At 42.7% G+C, this 22,491-nt stretch overlaps 2 protein-coding genes across 4 annotated transcripts in view; one reads left to right on the top strand and one right to left on the bottom strand.

Moving 5' to 3' along the window:
- The window catches only part of Kif24 (kinesin family member 24), a 42,778-nt gene extending 35,790 nt beyond the window's left edge, over positions 1–6,988 (top strand). Inside the window, exons 9-12 of the mRNA XM_076843346.2 lie at positions 207–316; positions 3,072–5,297; positions 6,060–6,153; positions 6,683–6,988. Coding sequence (XP_076699461.1) covers positions 207–316; positions 3,072–5,297; positions 6,060–6,153; positions 6,683–6,823 — 2,571 coding nt within the window. The 3' untranslated portion in view covers positions 6,824–6,988. The remainder of the gene's footprint in view (positions 1–206; positions 317–3,071; positions 5,298–6,059; positions 6,154–6,682) is intronic.
- Positions 6,989–9,337: 2,349 nt separating this feature from the next.
- Positions 9,338–22,491, bottom strand: part of Ubap1 (ubiquitin associated protein 1) — a 52,669-nt gene continuing 39,515 nt past the window's right edge. For all 3 annotated transcript variants that reach the window (XM_076843349.2, XM_076843347.2, XM_076843348.2), the window contains 4 exons: positions 20,508–21,431; positions 11,704–11,886; positions 10,975–11,076; positions 9,338–10,454 (listed from right to left, as the gene is read on the bottom strand). In XM_076843349.2, coding sequence (XP_076699464.1) covers positions 10,314–10,454; positions 10,975–11,076; positions 11,704–11,886; positions 20,508–21,431 — 1,350 coding nt within the window. In that variant the 3' untranslated portion in view covers positions 9,338–10,313. The remainder of the gene's footprint in view (positions 10,455–10,974; positions 11,077–11,703; positions 11,887–20,507; positions 21,432–22,491) is intronic.

Here is a 22,491-nt window from a genome sequence, read left to right on the forward strand (position 1 = left end):
TTTATGGGTAAAAGTATATAATATTTTAAATGGCTCTTTTGTATTTCTTAAGGGTGAGATTAGTACCTTTTTCTGTTTATTGCATTTGATCATTTGTATTTCTTCTTTTGTGAGTTGCCTTTTTTGCCCATTGTCCTGAACACAAGTAGTCAGTATGCCTTTTGTTAGTAGACTTCATTCACTAACTCACCTTCTGGTTTGGACAGGTTCTGAAGGACTCTTTCATCGGCAGTGCCAAAACTTGTATGATTGCTAACATCTCACCAAGCCATGTGGCCACTGAACACACTCTAAATACTTTACGCTATGCTGACAGGTAAGAGTGTGTGTGTGTGTGTATGTGTGTGTGTGTGTGTGTGTTGTGTGTGTGCACGTGTGAGACAGAGAGAGAAGGGGGGGGATATTTGTGCACATGTCTCACACAAATAAGGGATCTCACTTTGCTCTCCAACCTTCTTGGAGAAACTGGTGATTTGAAGAATGTGACCTGGTAGGCCCTGCTTTTTCACTTACGACAAGAGGAAGATGATATATCCCCTTACTTGGGAGTTGACTCGATAAGTGGCTTTTCAGTGGCTACTGGAAAGTGAAATATTAATCTGAGTTGGTCAGCTCAGTTTTGTTGTTGTTGTTGTTATTTTTTTTTTCTAGTATTGGGGATTAACCCAGGGGCACTTTACCATTGAGCTTAATCCCCAGCCCTTTTATTTAATTTTTTTATTTTGAGACAGGTTCTTACTTAAGTTGCTTAGAATCTTGCTATGCTGCTGAAGCTGGCTTTGGACTTGTGATCCTCTTGCCTCAGCCTCCCTAGTTGCCAGGATTACAGGTGTGTGCCATTATTCCTGCTTCAATGAGTTTTTTTCCTACTGACCTCAGCCCTAATTGTAAGAGGTAGAATACATATTACTTCCAGGCATGGTGGCACATGCCTGTAATTCTGGCTACTCAGGAAATTGAGGCAGGAGGATGACAAGTTTGAGATCAGTCTTGGCAACATAATGATACCCTGTCTTGAAATAAAAACATTAAAAGGGCTGGGGATGTAGCTCAGTAGTAAAGCACTCCTGGGTTCAATCTCCAGTATCACTTGCACACACAAAAACAGACATTACTTGTGAAGGCAGAATCACTTAGAGCTATGTTAGAATGGACTAACCTGGACATATATAAACTGAGGCCCAAAGAAGGGCAGGAATTTTCCTAGAGTTTATCAGAAGTTGGTGGCAGAGCTAGTACCCCTTGAATGCCTGGTCAGGCCTCTCTTTTTTTTTTTTTTTTCTTCTTTGAGTACTGGGGATTGAACCCAGGAGCTCTCTCGTACTGAGCTACATCACCAGCCTCTTTTTATTTTTATTTTGAGACAGGGTCTCACTAAGTTGCAGAGGCTGACCTCAAACTTACAATTCTTGCCAGGCCCAGTAATCCCACAGGCTCAGGAGGTTGAGGCAGGAGTATTGCAAGTTTGAGGCCAGCCTCAGCAATTTAGCAAGGCCTTAAACAATTTAGTGAGACTCTGTCTTAAAATATAGAGGGGGCAGTCTGAGGATGTAGCTCAGTGTTAAAGCACCTCTGGGTTCAATTCTCAGTGTCCCTCACACACAAAAAAAATTTTTTAAACTTGTATTTTCTTGCCTCAGCCTCCTAAATCACTGGCATTTTCCACCTCAGGACTCTTTTTTCAGATGACTTTGGTATCTGCTAGTATCTCTCCTCTCTTTAGCCTGTTGTCACATGTGTCTCTTATAGTGGGTTGAACTTTTTTTTTTTTTCTTTAGTTTTGTTCTAGGATTGAACCCAGGGGTGTTTACTACTGAGTTACATCCCTAACCCTTTTTATTTTTTTATTTTGAGATAGGGCCTCAAATTGCTGAGGCTGATGTTTAACCTGCAATCCTGTCTCGGCCTCCAGGGTATAGGCATGCACCACTGCACACAGTTGGGTGAGACATTTTTGATTGTCATAACTGGGAAGAAATGCTACTGGCATCTAGTGTGTAGAAACCAGAGACCAAGGATGCTGCTAAACATCTTACAGTACACAGGGCAGCACCCTATAAGAAAGAATTACCTGGGCCAAGCACAGTGGTGTACACGTCTGTAATGTCAGCAGCTTCGGAGCCTGAGGCAGAAGAATCATTAGTTCAAAGCCAGCCTCAGCAACAGCAAGGGGCTAAGCAACTCAATGAGACCCTGTCTCTAAATAAAATACAAAATAGGGCTGGGGATGTGGCTCAGTGGTCGAGTACTCCTGAGCTCAATCCCCAATACAAAAAAAAAAAATTACCTAGTGCAAAATGTCAACTGCTAACATTTGAGAAACCTTTAAATTCCTTAATGGAATTTGCACAGTCCTGCTTATTTTTTGAGGTTTTGACTTCTGAAATGCCTAGTTGGTTTGAGGGAACTCATTTTCCCAGAGGAGCCTGCAAGGGGGTAATTTTCAGGAAAAACGAGCTCTGTTTGTGGAACTGCAGCTGAGTGGTAGACATGAACTGCTGATCTGGCCCATCTTCAGGACACACAGGATGGGCCCTGTGTGAACAGTGTAGTTCTGAGACTTGCATCCTTGGCTTGTCCCTTATATGGGGCTGTGTCAATTTCCAAAACTCTTCTGATCATGGAATGTTGGGTGCATGCTTATATCCTCGGAGAAGATGTTGCTTTTTTTTTTTATTAAAGTTCAGAGTGGGGGCTGGGGATGTGGCTCAAGTGGTAGCGCGCTCGCCTGGCATGCGTGCAGCCCAGGTTCGATTCTCAGCACCACGTACAAACAAAGATGTGTCCGCCGATAACTAAAAAATAAATATTAAAAAATTTCTCTCTCTCTCTCTCTCTCTCTCTCTCTCTCTCTCTCTCCTCTCTCACTCTCTTTAAAAAAAAAAAAAAGTTCAGAGGGGTATCTCATGCTAAAATAGAATGTTCCCTTTTCCTCTTATTCTCTCCCAGATTTAAACAAACAAAAAACTTACCAATCCTTATAATACTCTTCTTATTTTGTGTTTTCCTTGAAAATATGGAAAAGGAATTATAGAACATATATTTACTATTAAATATGTTATTATTCACAGAGTCAAAGAATTAAAGAAAGGCATTAAGTGTTGCACTTCAGCTACCAGTCGAAATCAGATATCTGAAAACTCCTCTCCAAAACGAATTCAGAACTCCCCTGTGGCCCTGCCAGGGGACAAGTGTTCTCCAAAAAAAGTCAAGCTGGGGCTTCAGCAGTCAGTTACAGTGGCACCTGGTACCACAAGGGGGAAGACCCATCCTTTGGCCAGCCATACCCCTAACATCCCTTTTGCTTCTATACCAAAAGTCCCTGGTAAAAGGGGTGGCTCCAGAGGGAGTCCTCCCCAGGATTGGGTCATGCAGACTAGCCCTGTCAAAGGAACCCTGCGGTCTGAACATTTGGTCAAAAAGGGGGCAGAAGAGTCAATTCCATTGTGCTCTGAGAAAAATCAAGTTGGTAACAAGACCATCCTTGAGTGGAGAGGCAGGATACCAGGCCTAGGAGAAGACCCAGGGCATGGAAAGCTGCCCACCAAATGCAAGAAAGTGCAGCCAGTGCAGCCAGTACAGAAACAGCTCGTGTCACGCGTTGAACTCTCCTTTAGCAATAGCCACCTCTTCGAGGAGGGCAGTCAGGACAATAAGATGAGCATGCCCTCCAGGCCTACCTCTGAAGCTTGGACAAACATCCCTCCACATCAGAAAGAGAGGGAGGAACATTTGCGTTTTTATCACCAGCAGTTCCAGCAGCCACCTCTCCTTCAACAAAAGTTAAAATACCAACCACTGGAAAAGTTTTTATGCCAGTACAGGCCCCCAGAGTGTCAGTTCCAGAATGAGACCCCTCCTCCATCCCATTCTTTCTCTGAGAGTCAGGATGCAGCCCAAGCTGAGGACCTAGATGACAGTGATTTCAGTGAAGATTCTTTTTCACATGTCTCCAATCAGAGAACCACAAAGCAGAGGAATATCCTGGAGAAAAGTGAAGGCTCATTCTTCCTTCATCAGAAGAGAGATCAAGGTCCTGAGGAACTGGTAGCAGAAAGGCAGCAGAGCCTGTTTTTTAGTTCCAGGTCAGATGGTGAAGAAAAGGATCTAACTGAAAGCTGGGTGTACTCCAAGGACCCAGTAAGCCACAGAAGAGAAGCACTCAATCATAGCCAAAGCCCAAGTAAGGTACACTTGGACTGGAGCAGAGAGAACTCTACCTCCGTCAGGCCTTCTAGAGACAACCCAGCAGAGGAGCCTTCCTGCTCACGGGTAGATTTTGTATACAGTGGGAAAAAAGGTGAAGGCCCAGCCTTTGACTTAAGACAGAATACCTTCAGCAGTAAGGTTCCTGGGCAGGCTGAAGACAGCTCGCCATCCCTGGAAGATGGTTTCTCTTTCTCGCCATCCCACATTACACTTTCTGGATCCCCAGACCAAAGAGATACAGTCACCCCACTGAGAGAAGTCAGTAAAGACAACCCCACTCAGATGACCAGAATAGTAAAAAATAGTATCCCTGTACAAGGAGAAGATTCTGGAGGGCAATTAGGCACATGCTATGAATATCCTTCAAGACTAATGGCTCCCCTCACTGTGTCCCTCCTAGAGACCTCAGATAATGACAGCCCTTCTCCTTTGAAACAACTGGCCCAGGGGGCTGTGCACAGTCTAGTGGCAGAGAGCACAGGGGGACCAGCTGTGGGCCACACGGTATCATCTAATGATCAAGAGGCAGCCTTGCCAGTGTCTTCAACAACTGGGCACCTGTGGCTGTCCTCATCTCCCCCTGACAATATGCCTGGTAGTGGTCTTCCAGCTCTGTCCCCATCACCTATCCTCCAGCATCTACCTAACAAGCTGCCCAACAGGGAGGCAAACCTGGGAGAGGCCTGCCAGAGTAGAGAAACTGCACTCTTCTCCCAGGAACATGTGTGTGGCAAGCAGTGTGATACTGATGCTGAGGAGACAGAGCTGGATGGTTCCTGGGGTTTCCCAGGAAAGCCCTTCTCCACCAGTGTACCCCATTCTGGACTTGTACTTACCACACAAACAGGAAGCAGTGATATGGCTGATCAGCCCTGGACCCAGGAAAGAAAACATCCTACAGGGCTCAGTTGGCAGGAGATTGGTTTGTCTACAGACTCCATCAAGTTGCCCTGCTACAAAGAGGACATTATGTGGCTCAAACACAAGCCAATCTCAAGGTGCTTAGTATCGCCAGATTCTCTTCTGGTCCCTAACTGCCCTCCTGAGACCACAGGGACATTCAATCAGCCCACCCTGGAACAAGCACAGTAAGTTGGACTTTCTCCCTAAAACATGAGCTCCTTGTCATCCCCACTTCTGCTCCAGGTAATAATTTGTCATGGAAAAAGCTAAGGTCATACAGAGATGCACAGTGAGGAGCTTGCCTCTCCATGTTTATTTCTGGAGGCTTTAACAACCTTGCTGCTCTGTGGTCTCTACCCATCGTTAGAGTCTGACAAAAGGCAGATCCTGGGCTGGGGTTGTGGCTCAATGGTAGAGCACTTGCCTCACATGTGTGAGGCACTGGGTTCAATTCCCAGCACCACATATAAAAAAATAAATAAAGATCTATCAATAACTAATAAAACACTTCAGATCCCTCAGCTTCTATCTCCAGCCTCCTGCTTTGGTCTTGGACCCTGCATAGGAAGTAGAAATGAAAGCAGACCCTATGCCGAGTGTGCCATCTGCAGTGGTCATAGCCTTGAGAGTCTTTCTCAGGGAAGCCATGGGAAATGGGCAGCTCCTTGGAGAAGCAGGACCCAGCCCTCTCCTTCACTATAGCTGGGGAGGCAGGGACAGCTTAAGAAGCCCATCTCTTTCCTGGTATTTTGTTGGTCTCCTTAATACCTTGACTAGTCCTGAGAAGAGAACAGGGGAGATGGAAGGGGTGGGGAGCCGGTTCTAGTCAAAGCCTTGGCAATTTTAGGTGGAGTCAGTTCCCAGCTTGGAAGTAAGGACCAATGTGAGAAAGCTGCCCTGAGAAAATGGGAGGCCAGGAATATCAGTTTCCTCTCTGGTGTTTCCAGGCAGGTGGTCATCCATGCACACCAAGAACAACTGGATGAAATGGCAAAGCTGGGCTTCAGGGAAGAGACCCTAATAAGCCAACTGTCTTCTAATGTAAGTAGCCTTGGTAAACAATCATGGGCTGTTGGGAAGGTAGCCTGTGGCCAGTTTGATGTGGTACTTGTGGGTAAGGGTCTGCTGTCACGCACTAACCACTACCAAGGCCTTGTGCCTCCTCTTGCCATTTCTCTGAAATAGCTTAAGAGGGTCTGGCCCCAGGTGGGAAATGGTTCCACATTGCCCATTGACAAGACTAAAAGTTTCCAGCCTCTGTCCCTAGTCATTCTGCCTCCCTAGTGGCCTTGGGATTCCTGTGACTGAACAGTGGCCAGCCTGCTGCCTACAATATACAGACGAGGTACTTCTACCTCAATATCCTTTTGTTCTACAACATACCTCTCTTCCTATAAAGTGTCTCAAAGGCAGAGAAGTGAGCCCTATCCAGTGCCATAGCAGCTGTCCTGCAGGTGTTTCAACTGGAGGAGGATCTGAATTCTGAGTTTTCCTGAAGAAAGAGGGACTAGAAAAGATGATCTTACTGAGAACCAACAAACCTCCACTTGTCCTGTGTTCCCTTTCTCAGGATTTCGAAGATTTTGTGACCCAGCTGGATGAAATCATGGCTCTGAAATCCAAGTGCATCCAAAGTCTGAGGAGCCAGCTGCAGCTGTACCTCACCTACCACAGGCCAGCTGTAGCCCCTGAGAGAACAGTAGTGACTTAGAGAAAAATCTTACACCAAATAGTAGAGGTAGTATAGGAGTCAGTGTTGGGCTTTCAGGGGCTGATGGAGGCCTCTGCCACATCCTCCCTGCACATACCAGAAGCTACTCGCTGGTCCCACCTGTCCTATCCTCACCCAGCCACACATGGCCTTAGATGGGGCCCCATTCCCTCAGTTGGGCTGAAGAACTTAATGCTTCTCCCTTTCCTTTGGGGCACCAAGAGCATTTGCTTAATGACCCATAACTGTGGGAACACATGGGTCTAAAAACTCTATAGATGTTCCTAAATTCGAGTATGAGAGAGTTGGGTAATCAGTGGTAACCTGGAGGTCAGAGGTCACAAGCTAAGGAAGACAATATGCTGAGTCCAGGGAGGGTGTTCATTAGCTGAATTCTGTGCCTTTCAGTCTTCAAAGGAAAAAACAAAAAACCTGAAACACAGGTGCTAGCAGGGCAGCAGTAGGGTGAGCTCTGCCCCATTGGCCCTTGGAGATTGATTTGGAAATGAAGATTTACTTTTGAAAATGTAAAATGAATAAACCTTGATTTGATGATGTCTTTAATAGCAGATGTGGGGCAGGCTTTGTGTTTATAGTTACCCTTCCTTCCAGCAATCCAGTTCCGAAGCAGAAGAGGGTGGGTACTTTTCTGTCCCCATTTCAACCTTTTGCTGAGGTGATCAGCACCTCCCTATGCTAGCCCTTTTGATTCTATGGCATTTCCTGGTTGCCTAGCTGATTTCCTGCTCCTCTTGGGAAAACTGAAGAGCTAGAGGATCTCGGGCAAGTCAATCTCCTAGGCTTACTATCTTCCAGGACATGCTGGCTTGCCACTCTTAAGGGCCTATTTTTTATTGTTGTTTTAAAATTAAATTAAGATACACATGAGGGCTGGGGATGTGGCTCAAGCGTAGCGCGCTCGCCTGACATGCGTGCGGCCCGGGTTCGATCCTCAGCACCACATACAAACAAAGATGTTGTGTCCGCCAATAACTAAAAAATAAATATTAAAAAAAAAATTCTCTCTCCCTCTCTCACTCTCTCTTTAAAAAAAAAAAAAAAGATACACATGACAGTACAGTCTATTTTGACATATATATATACACGGAGTATAACTTATTCTGATTAGGATTCCATTCTTAAAATGTACATGATATGTAGTTTCACTGGTCATGTATTTATATATGAACATAGGAAAATTATATGATTCATTCTACTGTCTTTTTGATTCCCATCCCTTCCCCCTTTGTTTCATTCCCCTTTTTCTAATCCACTGAAATTCTTCCCTCCTCCCTGCCCGCCCTTGCCATGTTGTGTGTTTGCATTTACAAATCAGAGAGAACCTATTCAACCCTTGATTTTGGGGGGGATTGCCTTATTTCATTTATCATGATGGTCTCCAGATCCATCCATTTACTGGCAAAAGTTAGTCTTTTTGTGGCTGAGTAATACTCCGTTGTATATGTATACCAGAGTTTGATTTTAAGTTCTTTGGGTATATATTAAGGAGTGGGATAACTGGGTAAAATGGTGGTTCCATTCCTAGTTTTCTGAGGAATCTCCATATTGCCTTCCATAGTAGATGCACCAATTTGCAGACCCACCAGCAATGTATGACTGTACCTTTTCCCCCACATCCTTGCCAACATTGTTATTTGTATTCTTGATAATTGCCATTTTGACTGAAATGAGATGGAATCTCATTTTAATTCACATTTCTCTAATTGCTAGAGATGAACATTTTTTTCACGTATTTGTTGACCATTTGTATTCAACAGCCTGTATTTAAGATCTTGGCATTGAGTGCTATGAGCTATAGTGACACACACACACCCTTTCATCTGAGTTCTGCTCCCTATATATCTTTTTATCAGGAAAAAGCTCAAGACAAGGAAAACAAAGTAGCCTCCAGGTGCCCATCACTTCTAGAGGCCACACTGAATAAAACAGATTCATACGTCACAGCCTTGGCCTTAAAGTCCATTACCATATGAACAATCTCAAGTAAAGGATAACTTTGAGGTTATAAGAGGAGGATTTAAAAAGCTAAAGGAAAGCTAAATAGCCAAATTGTAGTAGCCATCCTTTGTCAGCCTCAGGTGGGGCTAGATGGGACCACCAGAAGGCATCCTATTTCCAGTTTAAGACTCTGAAGCACCTCACATTATCACTAAAAACCAGAGACTAACTCCCAGCCAAGATCCCCAGAGACTTAATAGGAATAATAAAGACAAGAAACATTAGGGATGAATTCTATCAGATACAAGAGCACCATTGAGAGCTAGGGAAGCACTTAAAATGCAGTCCCGCCTGTGGCACAAAACATAAAATGCTTGGTGTTGCTCACAGGAAAAAGGACTTATTTCCTAAGGGACTTCCCTGAATGCCCAGTCTACCAGGAAAGCATGTGTTCCATCTTTTTCCAGCCCCAGGAATTCCCCTTACTACTCATCCACCAGCCCACCCTCCTCAGTAAAAACAATTCCTGACAATAAAGAAGTTAACACAGCAGGATACCTTTTAGACTTTTATTATTAGTTCTCTCTGAAGAATCAAAATAGTTAGCAAATTATTTTAGATTCATCAAGGCTGTATATCCTTTGTATTTAGATCTATAATGATGTACAACATAATACAAAAGAAACCAAAGAGAGTGATTTCTAAACCTAGGTGTTATTCATGTGTCATCCTAAAGCAGGGCTGGAGGAAGAGGCTGTTCAAGGATAACAGGGGAGGGTTAGTGCTAGGCCACCAAGTTGTGGCCTGTTTTCTCAACCCATTCAGTGTGCTGGGAAGGGGCCAATGATTACTCAAACTGACAATAGGTTTCCTAGAGCAGGGCTCTAAGACCTTGGGCAGCAGAGGATTGTGGTCCAAACCAAGCTGAAAGAAACAGGCTGGACAGGGAAGCATGGTGACTGCCTGGCAGAAGAAGGAAACTGGGCCCCATGGGGAAAAGTGCTTTCCTTGTACCTCAGACATTACAGAACCAGTGTAACACTAAGACTTCATTAAAAGGGAGAAAGAACAAAACCCTGGAAGAACCTTCTCGTACTCAACTTGGATTAGAGTTCAATCCACCAGTGCAGGTAGTGGGGGAAGCATCTAACCCCAAAGCAGCACTAAGTCTAGCCCTCCCTTTTCTCCCCACTCCTGTTGGCAGCTAGACCAGGTTTCTACTGAGGATGCAGAGACCCCAGAAAGACCAAAGTAGTCTCTCTGGAGGGTCAAAGTGGGAAGGACACTTCTCAAATACAAATACATTTAATATGGAAGGAGCCAGGAAAAGTCTGGGGCATGCCCAAATCTTCCCCATTTTCTCCCCAGCTCAGAGCCTAGGCTCACAGAGACTGGCAAGCACAGTCTCCACACCTGATCTTCTAATCCCCAAAAGAAAATCCAGAAGTGTGCCCCTTCTTCCCCACATGTGGGCTCTGCAGGGCCTCTGGGGGGTGGTGGTTCCGTGGCAGGGCCTGGACAGGGCCTGGTCTCAGCTGGCTCCAGCCCGAGCCATGAGGTCTTCCAAAGCATTGTCCTGGTCATTGTTGTGTAATAGCAAAACTTCCTTAATGTCTTTCAGTTCAAAGCCCATTTCCTTAAATTTGCTCATTAACTGAAGAAACTCCATCATCTAAGAGACAGAAGAGAATACAAATTAAATAAAAAGGTCCAGCCACGAAAAACAGCTCAGTGTGTACATAGGAATACTTGTTGGGGAGGCATCTGCCTCCTTTAACCATTGCTTCATGAGCCAAAGCCAGGGCAGACAGGTTTTTGATGCCATAGCCCACTGTCTTTCAGGAGCCATGCCCAGTCCCAAATCATTTTTGCCGACTTCTCTCTGGGTCTCACCACCTCCATCCATAGTTGTTCTCTCCAAGGAGTGAGTAAGTCAGACTAACAATGGCCAAGTCTAAAAGTTGGCTTTTAGCCCAAATCAATCTTCTCTTCCCTAGGATTCTAGATAGTCTTCAACCTAGTGCTTCATCTAAGCCAAACACTGGCCTCAGTCTGTCTTGACACTTGGGAGATTCTGCCCCTCACTGCTTCTGCCTATAGTCAAGGAAAGGGGATTGTGAGCCACGGGAGAAAACCAGGACAGACTATTCTGTCCCTCCTTCAAGGTTCCCATGAAGCATAAAGGTTCCCACCTTTTCTTCTGAACACTGGTGCATTTCCAGAGCCTCTTCCACTAAAAGAGGGTCGAAGCCCTTCTCACAAAGCTGTCCATGTGCAAAGAGATAGTCGAGAATCTAAGGAAAGAAACAAAGAGTTGAGCACCTACTGCTGCTCTCTGTATTTCCCAAGAGTCTTACTAGCTAGTGTGAAGTGTGTTCCTTGCCACACCTAAGCCATCATATTCTGGACAGAACTTGATTTGTGCCTTGAATTGTGTCCAACACAGTACCTCAGTGACTACTTGCTGAACAGACATGCCCTTCTAAACATGAGTAGCCATTTGCCAAAGGAGATCCTGCCAAAACTGACACCTCTCCTAAAATGTCAACTCCATAGCCTCAGCAGGAGAGTCCTCTTATTAACAGTCCAAGTCACAAAATAGTTCAAAGGTGTAGGACTCCAGTATCCTATTTAGAACAACCCAGTTTTGCCCCTTTAAAGGGGATAACTGAATAACAGTCCAATAGCTTCACTACTCCCAAGGTTTTTCCTCAGCCTAGGTCTCAGAGCAGACCCCAAAAAAGAAGTACTGCTGCTGAAACTGCTGGTTTCCCTCATATAGTACCCTGTCAGTCCCCACAAATCCATAGGAGAGAAGCTGATGCTATAAGTCTAAAGGGCTCTATAAGAGGTACTATCCCAGTTCTAGGGGTCAAATGTTCTTGGCTCACCATCCACTCTGCTGTAGACCAGCCACTCACCTGCTCGATATTCTCTCCCTTCTTCTTCATGGCTCTCAGGACACGCTCATAGGAGTAGCCCATGTTAACCACTGTCTCCACACACTGCCGCTCACTGGGAGACAGTGTTTGTAGTTCAGAATAGGCCTGGGGACAGCTGGGCATGTTGGGCACTTGTGACACTGAGAAATTTGGAGGGGTAACCTGTGATAGAGAAACAAGAAGATCAAGAAGGACAATCTGGGCCCCAGAAGACTTACCAATGAGGCAGCCTAATCCAGAAGCTTTCCATTTCTGATAGTAATCAAGCCCCAGGTTGAGCAGTCAACTTGAAACAAAGTACCAGACATCCTGAAAAGGTATGAAAAGGGACAGGGTGGTGTACCAGCCAAGGGAGAGAAAAGCTGGAAAGACACCTGCAACTGTGGCTGCTCTCATCCCATCTTACAGAATGAGAAAGCTCATAAATAGCCATATGCCCTTCTATGTCCCAATCACCTGGGCTTGAGATGGATAAAGAAGCCCTAATACTACTCACAGGACTGGTGTCCAAGCTAGCTGCAATCAGTTCTCTCCAGGGCTCTCCTAGGCTATTGTAACTCAGTGTCGTGAGGGATCACTCACTCCAAACATTCCCATTCTGGAGTTGACCCTGTTCCTCAGCCTATTTTTTCACTGGTTCGGGCACAGGCTGCAAGTCCTGTTCCCACACATGGCCAGCTCAGAGCTTCATTTCACACTAAAGCTTCTGTCCTACAGAGCAGGACAGAGGGAGTATTAGCCATACCAGTCTGGACCCCAAGGACAGGAATGTGCACTCCAAGACCCTGTCCCAATCTACTGTGCTGGGGACAGACCTTACTAATTAACCTTACTAATAAGCTTCCATCTGACTGATGTACAAGCTCCTCAGTTTAGTTCCTCCTATCACCTCTGTTAATGAAGTCTAAGGCACAAAGACAGCTCACTCCCAGGTCAAAGAACCCATCCACCAGGGGAACAGGTCACAAGCTGTTCTACAGTTTGGGTCAGCTCCCAAGAATGAAAGAAGATGTTCTGTAATTTTATTTTCTTTTTTAGGAAAGGGAGTCCTCTGTCCTAGAAGTAAGTCCAAAATTATATTGCTATAACCAGATGTTCTTAAACTCTGCTGGGGAAAGCCAGGAAGACTACAGTCTTGAGCTCAGTCTGTTTCCACATACCCATCTCACCCACAACACTTAGCAGCCTAATCACAGGGTAATCTATAGGTTACAGGAGTATTGGCAGGGCACGGACAATGTATCATGCCAATCTAGCCAATTTGCCGGCCCTACAATTGTGTCTGTCTCTTGGGGACAGGCTCTACTTGGGCTCAAGAATACCAATATCTAGCCAGACACAGTGGGACATGCCTGTAATTGGGCGGCTGACACTGAAGGATTGCAAGTTCAGTGTCAACCTCAGTAACTCAGGTTCTAAGCAACTTAGTGAAACCCTGTCTCAAAAGTAAATTTATCTTTTTTTAAATACGTCTTTAATTGTTGATGAACCTTTATTTTGTTCATTTATTTATATGTGGCGCTGAGAATAGAACCCAGTGCTTCACACATGCTAGGAAAGTGTTCTACCACTGAGCTACAACTCAGCCCCCAAAATAAATTTTTTTTTTAAAGACTGGGGATGTAGCTTAGTGGCAAAGCACCTTGGGTTTAATTTCCAGTTTCAAAAAACAAAGAACAATGCCATCTCTCACAAAAGAAGCCTAGTCAGGATTCAGAACTATTCTTCAAATGCTTAACTTTTTTTCATAAAGTCTCCTGAATGCCTCATGGCTTCTAAAAAAGTTACACATTACAGGGGCTGGGGTTATGGCTGAGTAGTAGAGTGCTCGCCTAGCACGTGTGAGGCAATGGGTTTGATCCTCAGCACCACATAATAAATAAAATAAAAGTGTTGTGTCCAGCTACAACTAAAAAAAAATTTTTTTTTTTTTAAAAAAAGGATCCCTCATTAGAATTATAACACAGTAAGTATTTAGGTTATGGAGTCATTCACCAAAGCTATTTAATCCAGGGTACAACTTTAAAATTTATAGAATACTCCTATAATATGGATACAACTGTGTGTGTGTGTCTTGCTGGGGATCAAAGCTAGCTAGGGTCTTGTACATGCTAAACAAACAACACACTCTACCACTGAGTCCCATATAGGATTTATTAAATACTATTATTATATTCATAGCAAACTTTTGTCATTAAGTATTTTTTTTTCCCCTGGAAAAAGACAGGTAAGTTCTTGGAGGAGGCAGGGGTTAACGCCAGTATAAAATGGTATTTTCATATTCACTGACTAAAATGTCATAACAAACAAGAAAAAGTAGAAACTTGAAAAAAACTGAAATTTAGATACCTTTCCAAACATCAGTGTTTGAGGGAAAGCAAGTTATTAAGAGGATATGAGTATTAGTGTTTCAAAGCTTCTCAAAGGCCAGGAGTGGTGGCACATACTCATAATCCTAGAGGTTCAGGAAGCAGAGAAAGGAGCCAGCCTCAGCAATTCATCAAGGCCCCTAAGCAACTTAGTAAGACCCTGACTCAAAATAAAATGGGCTTGGGATATGGATCAGTGGTTGAATACCGCTGGGTCCAATCCTTTGTATGGGAGCGGGGCAGGGGGAGAGGATAACAAGAAAAAAAAAATGTTTCTTAAAGAGTCTGGGCATACTACTAGGATTCAGAGGTAGCAGTTCTTTTTATAACTATGCAGCCTTCAAATCAAGAAGGTTCTTCTGCCAAGTCTTCCCAAATGCCTCCTTTTCACCCCACAGCCTGCAGGTACATTCCAGCCTGTGTTCCTATAGCATTCTGGTCCCATTGCTGGCACATAGTACATTACCATGAATTCCTACAGGTTACCATGTCTCGTTCATATCCAAATTCCCAAGGCCTGGCTTTGGGCTTGGCACTTACTGGCCCTCTAATCAACAGTTATGTAATAAACAGAAGCAGATTAGGATTTTCAAAGGAGAACTCTAACAGAGCAAATCAACCAAATGCCTTTACCATCTCTCCCCCAAAAGCCCACTAAAAGAGTATTAAAATTGCATTTACCTTTAAGATAAAAGATAAAAAAGGGAAAGCAATGGACAATAAGTTCCAATGAAATCTTAAAATGTGGAAAGTTCATGAATAGAGGGTAATATGAAGAAGCAAGGAAATATAAAGTGAGCCAAGTAGGAAAGAGCAGAGTCAGTCTAGGGGTCCCTCGGTACTCAGGCGCTCTTAATAGGACTCAACACCAAGGACTACTGGGATAAGTCAAAGGGTCCTTGATCAGAGCAGTAAAAACCTTCCCCATCCCATCTGCCTCACTCTACAGGAGGCAGAAAGTTTATTTCTTAGAAAATATGAACCTGAGACAAAAAGATAGAAAGGACTCCATGCACAATATAGAGCAGAATGAGGATTAACTAAAAAGTCTACATCAGCCATCTCCACCTTCTTTAGCCCTCAGGAAGAATTCTCTGGAAAAACTATAATTCCAAAGAATCACAAGTTGACATTTTGGGACATTCCCCTTAATGTCAACTTTCTACCTCTAGTGAAGCTTTAACAATAAGCAGCATGCCCCTAACCCACATTGTTTTTAAAATTGCAATTGGACACAATACATTCATCTCATTTATTTTTATGTGGTGCTGAGGATTGAACCCAGCGCCCTGCACATGCTAAGCAAGCGCTCTACCCCTGAGCCACAACCCCAGCCCTGTGCCTTACTCTTAAACATGAACAGGAAGATCATAGCAATCAACATGAATGATACCAAAACATAAGAGGAAACAGACATGGGAATTTAAAATATGATGAAGATTTTAAAACATAAAAAGGGTTTATAAAATAGTCAAGGATAGGGCTGCAGTTGCAGGTTAGTGGTAGAGCACTTGCCTACATCCTAAGGCCCTGGATTGAATCCCAAACACAAGATTAAAACAAAACAAAACAAAACAAGGATATGTCCCAGAAAGCAAAACAGAAAAGGACAAAAAGTGAGAGCTTCAGTCAAAATACAAAATACAAACATCTAGCTTTTAGGAATTTGGGGAGGTGGGGGGGGGGGCAGGTAATATATACATATATCTCAAAGAAATACCAAACAAAAAAAAATTTCCAGAACTTAAAAATTGGACTGTCCCCCATTATAGAAGAGAGGCTCCAGCACAATGAATAAACAAGCATATCACTGGTAAATTTCAGATCTCTAGAGATGAAGGAAAAGATTGCCAAAGCTTCCAAAGTTAGAAATGGAAAAGAATAAAACAGACCTCAGAATAGCACTAAAATGCTAGAAATCAGTGGAGCTTTTATCCAAGTAAAAAGTTACATAAAATACCTGAGCGCAGTGGCACATGCATGTAATTTCAGTGGCTCAGGAGGCTAAGGCAGGAGGATTACAAGTTCAAAGCTAGCCTCAGCAATTCTGTGAAGCCCTAAGCAACTTAGTAAGACCCTATTTCAAAATAAAAAAAGGGCTGGGAACTTGGCTCAGTAGTTAAGTACCCCTGGGTTTAATCCCTGGTATCAAAAACAAGTTAAGCAATCCAGATGCAGTGGTACACTCCTATAATCCCAGAAGGCTGAGGCAGAAGAACCCCATATTCAAGGCCAGCCTAGACAACTTAGCAAGACCCTATCTCAAGTAAAATAAAAAGGGCTGTGTGGATATAGCTCAGTGGTAAAGCGCTTGCCTAGTATATGTGAGACACTGGGTTCAATCCTCAGCACCATATAAAAATAAATATACTATGTTCATCTACAACTAAATAAATATATTTTTTAAAAGGTACAAAGAAACTGAATTTCATAATATTTGTGGTTTTTTTAATATTTATTTTTTGGTGTAGATGGACACAACACAATGCCTTTATTTTTATGTGGTGCTGAGGATCGAACCTGGGTCTGGCCCATGCTAAGTGAGCACTCTACCACTAAGCCACGATCCCAGCCCAAGAAACTGAATTTCAATAAGGAGTTAGAGAAACAATCATATAAACAAAAAGGAAAAAATAATACATTGTTTATTTGTTTTTAGTGCTGGCGATTGAACCCTGGGGCACTTTACCACTAAGCTATATTCCCAGTCCTTTTTACTTTTTATCTGATAGGGTCTTAACTAAGTTGCTGAAGCAAGTCTTGATCTTACAATCTCTCACCTCAGTCTACCAAGTCACTGAGATTGCCAGCATGAACCACCATGCCCTCAGTAATACATATTTATCCAAATACAATGTGAACAACATTTATTTACCCAAATTTCGTTTGAAAATACGGTGGAGGATAATGGAAGAAGTGAGAGAGGGGTCGTTATAAGAGCTAGACCCTTAACTACTATAACAGGAAGAATAAGACCTTCTATCTTTAGAAAATGGCAATATAAACATTCTATTTAGAAATACAAAGATAAATCTCAGCAGAAATACTTCAGCAAAGATATGGATGCAATGGTATGTGTTTGCTGATAGTTCCAGCTATTCTGGAGATGGAGGGAGGAAGATCACTTGAACCCAGGAGTATGAGGCCAGCCTGGGCAATATAGTGAAATCTCATCAGAAGGAACAGAGGGAGGGATGGAGGGAGGTAAGAGAGAAAGAAAAAGCTCAGTGAGTTCAAAGCACCTGTGGGAAACAAAACTGGTAACAGGGAAAGGTGAGATAGAGAAGTACTATTTTTCAATAAAAGCCTTTTGGGTTTGGGTTTTGTTTGTTTTTGTTTTATTGTGAAGTCTTGCAATGTTGCCCAGGCTGGTCTGGAACTCATGGGCTGAAGTGATCTTCCTGTCTTGGACTCCCAAGTACTTAGATTACAGATGCATGCCACCACACTCAACAATGTGAGCCTTTTAAAAGCTACTTCATCTTGCAAATTGCGTTTGTATTACATTAATAAAAATAAATTTATGTTTTTTAAAAGAGAAAAGGATTCTACATTAAAGTAATTGCAAATGATGAATGGGATATGAATACATAAAAGCTAAGTGATTCTAGGGGCTGGGGTTGTAGCTTGGTGGTAGAGTGTTTGCCTAGCACATGTGAGGCCCTGGATTATGTACTCAGCACCACATAAAGATAAATAAATAAAATAAAGGTATTGTATCCATCTACAACTACAAAAATATATATATTAAAACAAAAAAGCTAAGGGATTCTATATGTCAAAAAAGAATTTTAAACATAAATTTAAAGGCAAATTAATGCTACTGTTTAATGATCACAATTAGTAAATTAAGAAATATAAAGGAAAGGCAGAAATGTTCTCCTGAATCCACTGTGAAAGTATAAGCAATAAGTATACATACATAGAGAAACAGAACCCAACAGCAGAATTAGCCTAACTCAAAAGCAGAGCAGCCAGGTGCAGTGGTGCAAGCCTGAAATCCCAGTGGCTCAGAAGGGTAAGGCAGGAGGATCACAAGCTCAAAGCCAACCTCAACAACAGTGAGGCACTAAGCAATTCAGTTGAGACCCCATCTTTAAATAAAATACAAAATAGGGCTGGGGATGTGGTTTGGTGGTTGAGGGCCCCTGAGTTCAATCCCCAGTACCAAAAAAGAGCAAAGCAAAGCAAAGCAAGGCCTCTGAAGGGCTGAGAGGCAGTAGGAAGAGACACTATCAAAATCAGTCAGTTCTAGGTTTGACTCAGAAGAGTACATTTCAAGACTGTTCCTCTCAGCTGGGCACAGTGGCACACACCCTGTAATCGCAACCATTTGGAGATTTAAGGAAGATCATAGTTTAAAGCCAGGCTGGGCAAGATCCTATCTCAAAACAAATAACTTTAAAATAGACAAAATGAAGAGAGATAAACTGGAAGAAAATACTTGTGGGGCTGGGGATATATTTGTGGTAAAATATTTGCCTAGCATGTGTGTAGCCCTGGGTTCAATTCCCAGTATCTGGTGGGCTGGGGGCACCTGTTCTCAAGATTAGCCTATGAGTTTCTCAACTTCTAAGATAAATGTATGCAAAATATGAAATCAAAATCTGAAAAATGAAACTGAAACATTACACCATAAACAGTTAATTCCACTAACACTTCTCTAGGATTAGTATATGAAAAATGTACACAGCCCAGATGACCACTACCACCCCTGCCATTGGCACTATTCTCTCACTAGTCCTTCTGTCACTAGGAAAGGTTCTCACTGGTGGGTCCAACTCAAACATTAAGATAGAGGGCCAGGATGAGAACCAAGCTTTGCTCCCTGGGGATAGGGTCATGACTTAAAAGAACTTGAGCTCTTTTTATATCAGTACATTCAAAGCAGCAAATTCTCAGGTCAGCAGGAAGCAGGTCTCTTCCCATCAAGAGAAAAATGGGCCAGAAAAATCAAGTTAATCAAAGAATGAAAAAAGTGTTCCAGTTTGAGAAACAGCTTTGTTGTTTTCATTGGCTTTGATCTCTAAATGTTTAATCTGTCTTTAAATGGGAATGGGAAGCATTGGCTGAGGATCCCTTATCTTTTCCAGGGTGCTTATAATTTATCTAAAGTGTACAGTATATCATGAAAAGGGATCTGGTCCTGATCAAAGCCCAACAATGACTAGGGAGAATTAGGATGAAGCATACTTCAAGAGAGTAATATTGATGCTCTGCACTCTATCTAGTTCATCTGGGCCAGAGTCCAGGAAGTTTATAAGCAGCAGGGAGATCTCTTGACAGTGAAGGCACTCGAACAGATGATTACATACAAAGAATGCTATTACCTGAAACCTGCACTTGTAAAGCAGGCCAAAGTTTCTTCTCTTTTCTAATAGCAAGATTGTTATGATATCTGACAGACATCACACCAATACAATTATAGGCTCCTTCCCAGCTCTAAATAATCTCTTGCTGTCATTTAAAAAAAGAATTATGAGCTGATGATATAGCAAACTTCTTTAACTTCTGTTCTAGAATGCAATAATGTGTTGTTCTGTGCTGCTGAAACAACTATACCAAGAGCTAAACCTACACTTTGTGACAATAAAGGGACCTCACTGCATCTACAATGTTTTAGTGTGGCAAAATCAGATTTGATTTTCTTCAAGATGATACAAGTTGCAATTTTTTTTAATCAATCCATCCCAAGCTCCTTCCTCTCTTCCTTTGAAGAAAACTGCACAATTCCCAATAGAAGAAAAGAATTACATGATTAAAATCTTCATATTTTTTAAAGACCTTTCAAAAATTTCCACCTTGTGCTTCAACTTCTAAGACAAATTATCTGCTGGTTACTAAGGAACCCAGTATGAAAAAAATGTAACCTCAAATTAGCTAAACTATGATAAAAAGAACCATTCAAGAAAGAGGAGGACGATGAAGGAGGAAGAGAAGGATAATACCAAAAAGTTAATAAGTATAAAACAAGCCATTAAAAAAAAATTTACAAGACATGACAACACAGACAAAAACTAAGCAATCAGACAGGAAATACCATTTGCAAGATCCACATCATACCCTACCTTTGCAAAGAAAAAGACCCAAAGATGCATGGAGGAACCAGTGAACATTAACCAAATTCACGCTGGGAATGGAGTTCAGTGGTAGTAGAGCACTGAACTACTAGAATGCTCAAGGCCCCAGCATGGGGGCAGGGGAGGATTTAACCAGCTTAGATTTAAAATTCATAATCCTGGTCCTCAGAAGAATAACCAGAATTTTACATAAAATTATATAAGCAATCAACATGCCATATCAAATCTTGCCATAAACCTTGAAAATAATATGAGGAAGGCAACTGCAAGGTAGAATTTAGAAATCTTTGAAACTGTAACCTAGTGGGGGTGAAGTAATATTTAAAAGACTTACTGTGGGACCTGTATTTGGAGGTGATGATTCTTCTGTGCACACAGACAAGACAGACAGGGAAGGCATCTGAGAGGATGTCAGGGTTGGCACCTCTGTGCCACTGTCCAAGTTCAAAGCTGAAAGCCCAAGAGTATGGTCCCCATTGAGCTCACTGGCACTGCTTTGGGTGGAAGGCTTTAGGGAATTCCGGAACATGCCACTGCGGAGGCAGGATGTGCTATGGAAAGTGCTTGCCAGCTTGACTGTCTTCTGATTGCTGTCATCAGAGTCAAGTTTCGGGAAGGACAGAGATTTGATATTGCTTACTGCAGGGATAGGGGGCAGGGACACTTTGGAAGACAGCGACATCTTTTCACAGTTGCCCAACTGTGGTAAGGTTATAAAGCCATTGGGTTTATGAAGAGGCTTGAAATCTAGGGTTGCCCGCTCCAATGATGCCAAGACCTCCTCATCCTGTAATACAGATCCAGAGCCTCCTCTGGGCAAGTTATTGTCCAGTAACTGAGCCATAATGGGTCCAGTGGTCCCTACCAGAATATTTCTCAGCTCTTCCTTCTCATCAATGGTTTTCAACTCCAGATTATCAAATGGGTCTTCTTCACACTCGAAATCAGCAGGATTGAAATCTGCCTTTGTGTGGGGTGGGCTGAGAACTTTCTGTTTTATGGCACTACTGCTGACTCGAGTTGGAGTGAGGATGCTGTTGTGCTGTAAGCTGGCAAGGATAGGGTTAATTGGAGGTGGCATTGTGGCTATACTGTGAGTCTTGGAGAAACTCGTTTTGCTATCACCCTCTGGGCCACTTTTAGAATTCACTTTAGCTTCTGCTTCCTCGGCTTTGCGTTCTGCTTCTTGTTGGGCTTCTTGGATTTTCTTAATATCTTCAGCCCACTCAATGGTTTTCTTTTCCAAGGAGAAGTCATACTGCAAAGATACAGCAGAGAAAGAAGGTGTAAACCCATGGGCTTCCCTTCCCCCACCAATTTACTCCTTCTTCACTCTATACAAGATTAAGTAGGCCAGCAGTATTTACTTATGTGGAATGATCCCGGCTCAGGAAGATTTCCAATGTCTTTTAACCAAACTATACTCCCAAATTATTACAACAAAATTAACTACAAAGAATTAATACCTTCTAATCCTATATACTAGGCAAAATGACTTTTGCCACTTTCTTTGCCTCTCATCTATCAGGCCATTTATTTCCCTAGAAATTTTTGTGGCTCCAGCAGAATTCAGTCACATCCTCTGTGAAACTTTGCCTGGTGACTCATCTTTATTCTAAAATCTTATAGCATTTGTCTCTATCAGTCATCTGATATGGCGAACATGTGACTACACTTACCTTTAATCTGTAATCCCTAGCACTACCCCAACAATATCACAAGTCTCCTATGGGCAGCAACCCAACTACAGACCCTCTTTGGGTCTCTATTATCTAGTACAATGTCCTAAATAGATCCCATAATCAGTAATATCTTCTAATATTTAAGAACACAATGCCATGCATAATTCTCAGCACTTTTTATGTATCAACTCTCTAGATTTTCTCAATTCTTTAATTATTGTTATACCTATTTTAAAGGGGCTATGCTTAAGGTGATAAAGCTGGTAAGTGTTGAAGTATGGATTGGAATCCAGGCAGTGTGACAATTCTGTTCTCTTAAACCACCATCTATCAGAATGAACAGGTTATACTTTAAATGTAGGAAATTTTCTTAAGAAATCTAGAGGGCTGGGGATATAGCTCAGTGGTAGAGCACTTGCCTAGCAGAGCAAGGCCAGTTCCTAGCACCTGAGAAAACAAAAACACAGAAAGTGTAAGTAATCTAGATGAGTGTCTGGGGGATAGACTCAATGGTAGACCATACATTTACGAATCTCTAAGGTGGGGGGGGGCGAGGAAGAAAGGAAAGAAAAGGGCAGGAGCAGGTCTAGACATACTCAGATTAAGACTGTACAGAACAAACTGAAAAGGAAATAT

This window comes from Callospermophilus lateralis, chromosome 2, assembly GCF_048772815.1.
Source record: "Callospermophilus lateralis isolate mCalLat2 chromosome 2, mCalLat2.hap1, whole genome shotgun sequence".
Lineage (NCBI taxonomy): Eukaryota > Metazoa > Chordata > Mammalia > Rodentia > Sciuridae > Callospermophilus > Callospermophilus lateralis.